Here is a 13,659-nt window from a genome sequence, read left to right on the forward strand (position 1 = left end):
CTTTTATTCAAATAGGCATGATTCATATTCTGGATTTTTTTTTCCTACTTTCAGCACAGCTTAGGGCAAAGTGCTTCAGGTGGAGTGTAAATTTAGAGTTTTTTTATGATCATTTACCATTATTAATGCCTGATAAGAGAATTTGATTTATCGATGGATGTTAAATAGTTTGCTTCTGAAAAGGTCAGATTTCTGTGTTTTTGTAAGAGTGCAAATTCAATTATTCAGTGACTTGAATTTAAACTCAGTAAATGACAACTTAGTGATGTGGGATGCATTCAAATCTTATTTAAGAGGAGAAATAATAAGCTTTACTTCTAAAATAAAGAAAGAATATGAGAGAAATGGATCAATTAGAACAAGAAATAGATTATAGAAAAAGAATTGCAAATAAGAAGGTGGAAGGATAGATGGTGGCAATTAATCAATAAGAATCTTCAATATAACATCTTGCAGACTTATAGAACAGAAAAGGCAATAACAAGGCTAACAGAGATATTATGAAGTAGGCAAAAGGTTACACAAGACGTTTGCATGGCAATTGAAGACAGAACAAACCTCCAGAACTACAAATGCAATTTGGAAATGCTATCAGGAGATGAACAGTTTGTTTAAAAGCTTTTATTCAAAGTTATATAATTCAGAATCTTTAAAATGTGAAAATAAAACTGACAGGTATTTATTCTAAATAAACTTTCCTATGTTATCCTTGGAAGAATAAATGAAGCTGAATTCCCTCACTGATCAGTCAGAAATTAAAGAAGCAATGAGTGCATTGCAAAGTAATAAGATGGTTTTCTGGCTGAATTCTATAAGAAATTTAAAGACCTATTACTGCCCTTATTTATGGATATGGCCCAACAAGCATCAGTAACGCATACTTTACCTAAATCTTTTTCAATTGCAGTAATTATGGTAATACCAAAAAAAAAAGACGGATCCTCTAAAGCAGGGGTGTCAAACTCAAATTCACAGAGGGCCAAAATTAAAAACTTGGACTAAGTCGAGGGCCGAACTAAATTTTTATTGAAAATTTTCAACAACATCTGCATGTTTTCTCTTCTTTCAACATATGTAATGTTAAACTTTTTCTTATTAAAATAAATGTTTAATAATAGTTTTGGATAAACTCTTTCCAGAAGCATTAACAAATGAGAAATAAAATATTCAATAAATAATATTTCTCTATAGAGGATTTGTCAAATGTTGCTAGTGTGCTGTCGAATAGTAAAATCTGAGGGCTATTGAGAATGTGGGAGAATAACATGATTCCTGAAACAATCAAATGGGTGACTGATTGTGGGCATGAACTCTAGCAGGGTTATTTGCCATGCCCTTTTTCCATTGGTACAGATATCCTTTGATTGACAAACTTTTCAAGTTTTATGCCTAATGAGCTTGTATCCAGGTGCAGGACCATTTTTAACCAGGAATATATTTATCACTGTGACATGAAACTATTGGAAGATCGTTTTATCCTGAGATTAAAGTTCATAATACTTACTCAGGCCTGTGTGCGGGAGGGCGGGATTTGCGGGCGATCGGGTTGGACAATGACAGGGCGGCATCTCGGCGGATCAGCGGCCCCGTCACCGTGAGTCGCGGGTCGGCCTGCGGCAGGGAGGGGGAGTGGGCAACGGTCCTGGCGAGGTCAGGCCCCCCTGAGTTTCTGCCGGACCCCCCTTGACCTGCTGAGTTTCTCCCGGGCCTCCCTTGACCTGCTGAGTTTCTCCCGGGCCTCCCTTGACCTGCTGAGTTTCTCCCGGGCCTCCCTTGACCTGCTGAGTTTCTCCCGGGCCTCCCTTGACCTGCTGAGTTTCTCCCGGGCCTCCCTTGACCTGCTGAGTTTCTCCCGGGCCTCCCTTGACCTGCTGAGTTTCTCCCGGGCCTCCCTTGACCTGCTGAGTTTCTCCCGGATCCCCCTTTGACCTGCTGAGTTTCTCCCGGACCCCCCTTGACCTGCAGAGTTTCTCCCGGACCTCCCTTGACCTGCAGAGTTTCTCCCAGACCCCCCTTGACCTGCTGAGTTTCTCCCGGACCCCCTCCCTTGACCTGCTGAGTTTCTCTCGGACCCCTCCCCCTTGACCTGCTGAGTTTCTCTCGGACCCCTCCCCCTTGACCTGCTGAGTTTCTCTCGGACCCCCCTTTGACCTGCTGAGTTTCTCCCGGATCCCCCTTTGACCTGCTGAGTTTCTCCCGGATCCCCCCTTGACCTGCTGAGTTTCTCCCAGACCCCCCTTGACCTGCTGAGTTTCTCCCAGACCCCCCTTGACCTGCTGAGTTTCTCCGGACCCCCTTTTCTTTCCGTGCCGGTGTCCCAGGACCTTTCCAGGGTTGTCTCCGCTCAGGACTGCGCTGGGATCCCGGTCAGCGGTGGAGGAGCAGGTGAGCGCGGCTAATCCCGATCCAGCCCACACCACTCCCAAGATTGGTGGGGGGGTTCCTCTCTACCTGCCCGACCAGCCTCACTCTCCACGTGTACTCTGCGCACCCGCCGCTGGACCGGTGGGAAGGCGCAGGGCGGCCGGCGCCCCCATCGCCCGGCGGGGAGCCCCAATCTTCCCTCCGGCGTCCCAACTCCATCTGCAGCTCCAAGAAACGCTGTGCCACTGGGGTTCCAGGTGCTGGGAAGCGGGCTTGGCTTCCCCTGACACCAGCCAGGCCGCGCTGCGGTGGGGGGGGTGGGCAGGGGGTACACGACAGCGTGTTTATAAAACCACCCACCACTACTTTTCAAGGACCAGGATTTTTCTCTCTCTCTCTCATCCTGAGACACAACGGTTACTGTGCATGCGCTATACTGGCGCGGCGGCCAGCGGGCCACCTCTAATACATTTTTGATATGATCTTGCGGGCCAAATATAATTATATCGAGAGCCAAATTTGGCCCGCGGGCCAGAGTGTGCTCTAAAGCCTGCTCCATACACACCAATATTTTTATTAAAATTGTTGCAAAAGACTTGGCTAACAGAATAAATAAATTACTATCAAAGTTAAAAGCTGATCAAACAGGTTTTGTTAAACAGAGATTAGCTGCTGATAGTGTGGTGAAGTTGTTGAGTACTATCCTTTTAGCGCAAAAAAGAGGAGATTTAAGGATGGCTGTAGCATTAGATGCAGAAAAGTCACTTGACAGATTGGAATGGGACTCTTTATTTGAGGTGGTTGAAAAATTTGGATTTGGACATTTTTTCATTAACTAGATTAAAGTATTGTATACCAGCCCACAGGCTCAAGTAGTAACCAACGGGCAAATTTCTGCCCCATTTTATTTACAAAGCTCTTGTCGACAGGAATGTCCTTTGTCACCAGCATTATTTGTTAACAATTGAACCTCTTGTAGAGATAATTAGATGAGATGTGTCCATTAAGGGATTCAGAGTTGATCATGAAGAACATAAAATTAGTTTGCTTGCAGATAAGATATTGATTTATTTGACTGAGGCTGAATCATCCTTAAGGCAATTACATCTTAGGTTGGAAGAATATGGACAAGTTTCTGGATACAACATAAACTGGGATTAAAGTGAAGTTATTCCCTTTCCTAAAGGAGACTATACACATTGTCAGTCAATTTAAATGGCTGAAAAAAGGGATTAAATATCTTGGGATTAGGACCGATGATAATTTGATAAATTTATACAAATTGAATGATTTACCTTTGCTTCATAAAGTCGAGGAATATCTGAAAAAAATGAATGACATTTCCTCTTACTTTAATATGGAGAGTCAGCTGTATAAAGATGAATATTTTTTCCATGAATTCAAAATCTTTTTCAGAAATTACCTATTTCAATACCTCAGAAATATTTTAAGGAACTTAATAAATGGATGAGTAAATTTTTATGGAAAGGTTTGTCTCAAGTATCGATGCAAAAATTAATGATAAAATATGAAAGGGAGAGATTACAACTTTCAAACTTCAATTATTATAGGGTAGCGCAAATGTGATTTTTTTGTGTTTTTTTTTGAGGGAAAGACCACACCAGCATGGATCAACATAGAATTAGGAAAAATTGAAGAAAAATCAGATGCAGCTTTAATTTATAAATGGAATTCAAGACTAATGACAGGAATTAAAGATAACCTTTATCAAAGCATTTAATATATATTTGGGGTAAGATAGATGGGGAAATTGGAACAAAAGGAGGTATATCACCTAAAACCCCTTTGTTTCAGAATAGTTTGATACCTTTCTTAAGAGACAACCAGTTTTTGAAATTATGGACTATAAGAGGAATTAAAGTCAATGAAAATTGTTATGAACAAAGACAGTTAATGTCCTTTACTTAATTGAGAGATAAATATGGAATATCTAGAAATATGCTTTTTTGCTATTTTCAAATAAAAAGATTTTTAAGAGATAAACTAGGATCAGAGAGAATATTGCCTCCTTGTAGTAAAGTAGAAACAATAGACAATAGGAGCTGGAGTAGGCCCTTCAGCCCGTCGAGTCAGCACCGCCATTTTACAGATCATGGCTGATCACTACCATCAGTACCCCTTTCCAGCTTTATCCCCATAACCCTTAACTCCTTTGCCCACTAGAGTCTTATCTAACTCTCTTTTGAACATAATCAGCGAATCTGCCTCTACCACCCTCTGTGGCAGAGCATTCCACAGATTCACACTTCTCTGGGTAAAAAAATGTTTTCTCATCTCCGTCCTAAAGGGCCTACCCTGTATTCTTAAACTATGCCCTCTAGTCCTCGTCTCCCCCATCATTGGGAACAAGTAATCCGACTTCACCCTGTCTATCCCCCTGATAATTTTGTACACCTCAATCATGTCCCCCCTCATCCTTCTAAACTCCATCGGATACAAGTCCAGTTTTTCTAGCCTTTCAGTATATGTCAAACCCGCCATCTCTGGAACTAACCTTGTAAATCTGCGCTGCCCACCCTCTATAGCTAGTATGTCCTTCCTCAAAATTGGAGACCAGAACTGGACGCAATACTCCAGGTGGGGTCTCACCAGGGCCCTGTACAACTGCAGAAGGACGTCTCTGTTCCTATACTCCAATCCATTCTTTATGAAAGCCAAAATGCCATTTGCCTTCTTCACAGCTTTCTGAACCTGCATGCTAGTCTTCACTGACCGGTGAACAAGTACTCCCAGATCCATTTGCTCCTCCCCACTCCCTAGCTTGTTTCCATTTAAATAATACTCAGCTTTCCTATTATTGCCCCCAAAATGGATAACCTCACATTTGCTTACATTGAACGTCATCTTCCATTCAGCAGCCCACTCCCCCAACCTGTCCAAGTCCCTCTGCATTTTCCTGACATCCTCCTCACACCCCACACCGCTACCCAGTTTTGTGGGGTCTGCAAATTTGCTCAAGTTATTAATAATCCCCTCATCCAAACCATTTACATAAATTACAAACAACTGAGGACCCAATACCGATCCCTGCGGCACTCCACTCATCACATCCTGCCATCCTGAAAAAGACCCGCTTACCCCAACCCTTTGTTTCCTATTTCTTAACCAATTTCCTATCCATGTCAGCACCTTCCCTCCAATACCATGCTCCCTGATCTTGCCCACTAGTCTCCCGTGCGGTACCTTATCAAAGGCCTTCTGGAAGTCCAAATACACCACATCCACTGGCTCTCCCAAGTCCACCTTCATTAGATGAGGGACTGAATGGAAATTTACTTGTGCAATGCTTTTTTTTGCAAAGAGCAACTTCTAAACCCAAGCTTTATAATGGGGACAACATTTGAATATTCTAATAGGTCGCACAATATAGATTAGTGCAGTAATAATGTTATGCATCAATTGTATATCACGGCATACAAGTTGCATAAAATACATTTAGATGTATCAAATAAGTGTTTTATGTGTGGTATAGAAGAAGGTACTTTTCTACACTCTACATGATTGGTCTGAAAGTGAGATCTTTTTGGTTAAAAGTAGGGGAGCTATTAGAACAAATCACTGGTATTTCATACCCACAAAACCCTGACCTATTTTTATTTGGGAATATGGAAGGGACAAACCCTAAATTGAAACATTAATTAAATCAAAAGAAATTTGTGAAAATATTATTGGCCATGGCAAGAAAGTGTATTGTAGTTGCTTGGAAATTGGATTCATGTTTAGGTGTAGACAGATTACATGTAGAAACTCAAATGTGTGTATTCCATGAGGAAAAATTACTTATAAATTGAGTAATAAGAATAATATACTTAAAAATATGGAGCCCCTTTATGCAAAAGATATGTATTGTTTAATTTTATCTCCTCCTATGATGCCACCCATGAGATGAGTTAAAATACTTGTTTGTTTGATAAAGTCCTTGGTGTCCCGTAGCCTATCCTAGTACAATCCAGTCGTTCTTTTAGTTTCTTTGTTCTTTTCTTTAATTTGTTACTATATAATATGAAAATATGTAAGCATTTTTTGTTGATTTTGGTTTAGATGGGGTTAGGGAGGGTTTGTTGAAGGGTGGGGGTATAATTCTTTTATTTGTAGTCAGAATTTGTACAATTTGATGGATGTATACAAATGATTATATACTACGTCTGAACTTAAAATAAAGTATTTAAAAATACTTTCTTGCTGTTATGCCACATTTCAGAAGTTATTAGCAAACCACACAGACACAGAGAGAATATACAAATTCCTTAAAGACAGAACCTGATTCAACCCTGGGTCATTCCTGCTGTAATAGCATTGTGCTAATCTCTTCGCCAACCGTGCCACTCTTTCTGGGGCTTGTAGGTTTTTATGTTGTCTTATTCCCAAAATATTGATCAGGATTCTAGCATTCCTCCAGGAAAGGGTCATACCTGATGAGTATCTCCTGTTATTCTTAACCCTTCTGTAACCTCAGTCTCTGACCCTAAACACATTGGAAAAAGAAAACAACTCTTACACACTCTCTTTGCAGGTCACCAACACCATTCCTGCAGCTGGATGTTGTAGCCATGGTTGGTGTCAAACTGAGGGGCAGATGTGTTCCCTCAGCTCAGTGTTACGAGACCAAAGGATCCCAAAACCCAGCAGCAAGAGACATTCACCAAGACAAGTGGTTTTTAAAACAAAAGTTATTTTTAATCAACTTTAAACATGAAAATGGAATCAAACTTTAACTTAACTCTATTCTTAACTCACCCAAATTAACCCCCTTCTAATTCTAAGCGCATGTGTATGTAATGTGTGTGTAAATTTAAGAAAAGTTCTTTGGTTCACAGTTCAATCTCACTTCTCCTTCTTCCAAATTCTCTGGATGCAGGCAATTATTATACTGTGCACAGAATTCAACATGTATAAAGTTCACCAGGCTTTGCTGCTTGAAAGGTAAATGTTTACCACTCAGGAAGGTCCTTGTAGGGTTTGCAGAGAGAGATTTGTTGTTCCAGGATTTCCACAATTGTGGTACCACCATTAGTCTCCTCAATGTCTCGCTGATGAAACTTGCACCATTAGGGTTTTCCAGATGGTTACTTCTTTCTTCAAGCTTCCAGAGTTCCATTCCTCTTATTCCAAGGGGAACATCAGACCGATAGCACTTCCAGCCATCTACTGCTTTTGGAACTTTGCATCAGTTTTAACCAGCTCTTCCTGGCTTGCACTGTTCAGCTGCTTTTCAGTGTCACAGACACACAAGCAACTGAGAGAGCTTTTCACTTTTCTCTCTCTTCCCAACTAAGACTGCCAGAAAGCCCCATGTGACTCACTTGCAAAAACACCTACCTTCTTCAGCAAACAACAGGAGTTCATTACCAGAATCTTGTTCAAGTGTGATAATTACAGTGATTCCAAAGAAAAATAGAGATCCATTGAATGTTGCCTCGAATTGACTAATTTCTTTATTAAATGTGGACTATAAAATAATAGCTAAAGTATTGGCAAATAGACTTGCTAAATATATACCTCAGTTAGTGCATACAGATCAAGCAGGTTTTATTAAGAATAGATGTGCGTCTGACAATATTCTTAGATTGATTATGTTAATCAGGGCATCAAGACAGCATCCCAGCTTGATGCGAAAAAAGCATTGGATCAGGTTGAATGGAATTCTTTTATTTAAGGTGTTGGAGAAGTTTAATTTCGGCCCTCTTTTTACTGGTTGGGTTAATGCATTGTATAAAAATCCGATTGCTAGGATGGTGACGAATGGTCAAACTTCTTTCCCATTTAAATTAACGTGATCAACACGTCAAGCTGGTCCATTGTCACTAGCCTTGTTTGCATTGGTCATTGATCCATTAGCTCAGGCATATTAACAGAATGATAATATTAAAGGGATAAGAGTTGCAAATGATGAAGATAAGATTAATTTATTTGCTGATGTATTGATTTATTTGACACATCCAGAACAATCTTTGAAATATTTACAAGAATGTTTCGTTCACTTTGGGGAGTTATCTGGGTATAAGGTGAATTGGGATAAGAGTGAAATATTGCCAATTTTGGAGGGGAATTATGAAGCATGTAAACATATTATAAAATTAAGATGGTCTGATAAAATTAAATATTTAGGAGTAATTGTGAATGCGAATTATCAGTCTTTATATAAATTAAATTATGTACCTTTATTGAAAAAGATTAAAATATATTTGATCAAATGGAAGGATCTTCCATTAACATTAATAGGTCAACTAAATTGTAATAAAATGAATATATTTCCCTGTATTCAGCATTTATTTCAGTTAACTCCATGTTTACTTCAAAATAGTTTTTTCCAAGATTTGAACAGGGTGTTGAAGACATTTTTATGGAAGGGAAATCTAGCTCGAGTAGCTTTACAGAAGTTGACATGGAAGTATGCATTAGGTAGACTTCAGCTGCCTCATTTTCAAAATTATTATGAGGCTGGACAGTTAAAGTTTGTTAATAGAATGATGGATATTGATCACCCTCCAAGTTGGGCTAAGGTGGAATTAGCTTGTAATTTTGAATTTGATGTTCATCAATTTATACATAAGTGGAATTTGCATTTACTGCAGGGATATGATATGTCGGTATGAAAGCATTTACTAAAGATATGGGTCAAAATGATGTTATAGGTACGAAGGGTAAATTATCAATTCAAACCCCGTTATATCAAAATCAGCTTATTTCTTTTTCAATGTTTAACTGGTATTTAAAGATCTGGCATTCTCAGGGTATAAAAGTGATTCAGGATTGTTTTGAAGAGGGACAGTTTCTTTCTTTTAAGCGATTGAGGGAGAAATTTGGAATATCAGTAAATTCTTTATTTGTGTATTATCAACTTAGAGCTTTGATAAGGGATAATTATGGAAAAGATATGAGTTTACCTGAGTTAACAAAGTTTGAATCTTTGATTTCCTCTATACCAAGGAGAGGCTTTATTTCAGATATGTATCGGATGTTCCAAGAGACCATGGATAAACCAAATTTGGAGAAAACTAGGAATAAATGGGAAACTGATTTAACTTATGATATACCTCAAGAGGACTGGGAAGTTGTGTGTTATGAAGGGGTACTTAAATTGACAAATGTAAGGTATGGTTTGGTTAATTATAATTTTTTGCTTCAGCTATATTTGACTCCTGAGAAACTGAAAAAGTATGGATTTAGTAATCTGGATCTGTCTTTTAGATGTGGGTTAAATATTGGAACATTTTTCATGCAGTTTGGTCTTGTGATAGGGTACAACCATTTTGGGAATATATGGGTTTAGAAATATCTTAAAATGCTGTATATGTTTTATGTATTTTTTGGCTTCCCTTGAGGGACTGACTGAGGGGGGTGGGGGGAGAAAGGGGTGCTTGTTATTATTTGTATTGTATAAATTTTCTTTCTGTAATGGATTTATGTTGTTTTTAAAAGTTTTAAATCAAGTTTTTAAGAAAGCAAACAACAGTTCTTTCTTCTGCTCAAGCTGTTGTTAGATAAACAAAACCCAGGTGTAATCTTTCTGTAAGCACCTTGCAGAAAGGTACTTGTAGCTATCCTGGCACCAGTTCATAACAATGGTCATTCATTTTATGACATCAGCTCAATTAATGCCTACTTGTGAAAGGTACATAACATTCTCCAGAGATCTTCAATATTTCTTCAGTCTTTCAAACAAAATCTGTTTTAAAATGTATGTAACCTACTCTAAATCTTACCATAATCCCAAATATTACCAAATTCTCCCAAAATTTATAATCCATTACATCAACATAACTGAACTCTGCCCTGAACAGATGCATATTTCTTTCTTATTTCTCAAAATACAGGAGGCTATTCAGTTCATCTGGTCCATCTAGCTCTCATCAATCCCATGAACACTACTGATTTTCCCACACCATTCCTCACCTCCCACCCTCACCATCTGGACTTGGACAATTTACACCATGTAAATTACAATATTACCATTGTCTCTTTTTGAAATGGTAGGAAACTGAAGTACTTACGAGAACCCACATGATCATAAAGAGAAGATGCTGACTTCACATAGACAGCACTGGAGGTTACGATTGAAGTCATCTTGCTGGAGAAAAGGTAGCAGCTACACTGGCTGTAATTCTGTACCTGGCAGAAGAACAGCCTGTTCACATCTTGTGTTGCAAAATATGGGCATGCAAAGTGAATAAGCAATAACATGAATGGCATAGGAGTTAAAATCTGTTTTGCTGCCTATAAGGAGTTTATATGTTCTTCCTGTTACTGAGTGGGTTTCCTCCAGGTGTTCCTTCTTCGTTCCAAAGACATATGGTTGAGTAGGTTAATTGGTCACATGGGTATAATGGGGTGGCGTCAGCTTGTGGGCTGGAAAGGCTGGTTACTGTGCTGTATCTCTTTAAAAAAAGACTGTTCAGTGCTGTAAGCCAGTGATCTTTGGTGGAACCCTTGGTTGAAAAGAATACAATGCAGTTTAAGGCCTTAAAATTGCATTCGATGACCAGATCAATAGTGGACTGTCAGCTCTGTTCAGTTCTCTCACCTGCTGACTCAGATGCATGTATTTTAGTGTTTTGTGTGCACTGCAATTTTTAACCTGTTTTTAACTTGAATGAGATGTCAAAATGCAACTGGTCCACAAGATGCAAAAAAAAAAATTCACAGCTCTGCATTTAAAGAGAAAGGAATTTTTGCACATTGACCAATATTTTTCTCTCAGCCACAGTGGATTAGTGTGGTATTAAACTCTTATTCTGTTTATTCAGTCTGGTTTACAATAAAACTGCCTGCTGTGCTTGCCTGCATTGATTAAAGTTCAAATATAATTACTTGGCATTGATGCAATATGGAATGCTATGTACATGCAAATATTTTTTTTCTTTCATCCATTATTATTAAATTCCTGTGTCGATTTTTTTTATTGGAAGGGTGTTAATCCATTTAAAGCAAACTAGTTAACAGAGCCTTTAAAATATGAAAGCAGACTGAAAAATGTCACACAAGCACACAGCATTTGCCTGCTCATGTCACTGCCAGCAATTTCCAGGTTCCAGATGCAGAATCAAATGCGATTTCTTTTCATCTTCAAGTTGTATATTAAAAAAACACACCACGATTTCTATTATCATCTGCAATGTGGTGAATAACTTGGGGAATTTGATGTACAGTATGGCAAATTGGCTGTTCTTTCATATCCCATTTCCCAATCTCTTCTGCAAATTGACCACCTTCAAAGATTGAGACTTCTTGAAGAATGGAAATGATTTCTTATGATTAGAGGTCTCAATTATGTGACCAGCTGGTAGCTTTAAGTCATGTGCGTCGGGTTGAATTGTTGAAAATGACATTATTGCAAATTTTAGAAATAAAAGCAAATAAAAACAAACAAAAGCAGAACATGGAGATTTTATGGATAACATCATTCATTTTTATTCAAATTGATTTGTCACAAAATATCTGGCACAGTGAGAAGGGTTCTTTTCCAAACAGATTAACAGATTATTCCTAACATTCATACAGCTGTGTTAAGTGCACAGTTTAAAGAATAGAAGATTATGTTGAAAAAGGTGATAAATTAACAACAAGCAAGGACAGCATGATAGCACTGTTCTAGGGTTCATTCAGGAGCTTGATATCAGCTGGGAATAAACAGTAAGCCTGTTGGTTTGCACTTTACATTCTTAAGCGTTCCCCCTAATGGGATGATGGAGAAGAGATTATATCTGGGTTATGATAGTGAAGAAAAATAATTCCACCTGATATTAAATTGTTGCTGAACTTATATTTTAATATACTGGTGAGGTCAGTGATATAAACATTATTTGTATCAATGTCATATTAACTAGGCAAAATATTATTGGCTGGCTATTGTACAACTTGTTGGTAATTGAACTCCATTGAAGCTAAATGAACTGATCATTAGACAAAAGGTGGAACATTATCATTTAATTTGAGCTACTAACTGAGGAAAACTCCAACTCTGTAATTTTACAGGAAGATTGCATGCATTACAATCAATATAATGAGAAAATAACGTGAATTACATGAATGATATTGAACCACTTGTTAATCGTTATAATTGTCACACAATTGGTGTAAAAGCATTTTCCAATCCAATTCACCTGTGAGGATCCTCATTCGGATTGTAGGTCATTCTTTGATGAAATAAACAGGTTAAAAAGAAAACAGGAGCAAACCTCTTTGCATTTGATTTCATTAAACATAGAACATTACAGCACAGTACAGGCCCCTCAATCTATAATGTTGTGATGTATACCGTACTCACCTTTAAAAGAAAAACTAAACCCTCGCTACCTCATAACACTACATTTTATTTCCATTCATCTGTCTGCCTGAGTCTCTTAAATGCCCCTATTGTTCCAACTTCCACCACCCCTGGTAACGCATTCCAGGCACCCACAACTTCCTTAAACTATCCTCCCATTCTAAAATATCCCTACATTATCTGTTCCTCAATGTCGTGAGGCCAAAAGACTACTCTTAATATAGTGATTGCTCTCTTAGTTTTTCTGACTTCCACCCACACTAACTCAGTAGACACTCAGACACTCCCTCTGCAGCATCCTTCCTTTCTGCAGCTGAGATACTATCCCAGAGCAGAAATGCTACTTCCCTTACCAACCCCCCACCCCTCTTTTACCTCCCATCTTATGTCTTTTATAACATCTAAACCCTGGTACCAGCATCAGCCAATCCTGACATGAGTCAACCAAGTCTCTGTAACAGAAACAACATCATAATTCTGCAAACTAAATCAAGCTGAATTGATCTCCTTTATTCCCAATACTCCTTGCACTGAAATAGACACATTTCAAACCCTCCAAAAGACCTCATTTACAGTATGCTTCCTCCCTGCCTGTCTTCCTTGCAAACCCACAACACAATGCATCATCTTTTTCACCTTTTGCTCTATTTTCTGCCCTCACATTCTGGTTCCCATCCCCCTCCCAAACTAATTTAAACTCTCCCCAACAGTTCTGGCAAACCTGCCCACCAGGATATTGATCCCTCTCCAGTTCAGGTACAGCCTGTCCTTCTTGTACACATCACGCCTTCCCCAGAAGAAATCCCAATGATCCACAAATCTGAGCCCCTGCACCAACTCTTCAGCCTCGCATTCATGTGCCACAACTTGCATGCGGCAGAGACAGCAATCCCAAGATTACCGCCCTTGAGGTCCAACTTTTCAGCTTCCTTCCTGACTCCTTATATTCCCTCTTCAGGACCTCATCCATACTCCTATCAATGTCATTGGTCCCAACATGGACCACA

The 13,659-nt window shown here is 38.9% G+C and overlaps 1 protein-coding gene across 2 annotated transcripts in view; it reads left to right on the forward strand.

Moving 5' to 3' along the window:
• The window catches only part of LOC138736496 (adhesion G protein-coupled receptor B3-like), a 156,425-nt gene that overhangs the window by 119,697 nt on the left and 23,069 nt on the right, over nt 1-13,659 (forward strand). Inside the window, exon 3 of one of the 2 annotated variants that reach the window (XM_069886132.1) lies at nt 10,363-10,467. In XM_069886132.1, the coding sequence (XP_069742233.1) occupies nt 10,363-10,370 (8 nt within the window). In that variant the 3' untranslated portion in view covers nt 10,371-10,467. Of the gene's footprint in view, nt 1-10,362; nt 11,686-13,659 lie in introns of those variants that run through there. The other variant, XM_069886131.1, reaches the window with a different exon arrangement.

Source organism: Narcine bancroftii, chromosome 6, assembly GCF_036971445.1.
Source record: "Narcine bancroftii isolate sNarBan1 chromosome 6, sNarBan1.hap1, whole genome shotgun sequence".
Classification (NCBI taxonomy): Eukaryota; Metazoa; Chordata; class Chondrichthyes; order Torpediniformes; family Narcinidae; genus Narcine; species Narcine bancroftii.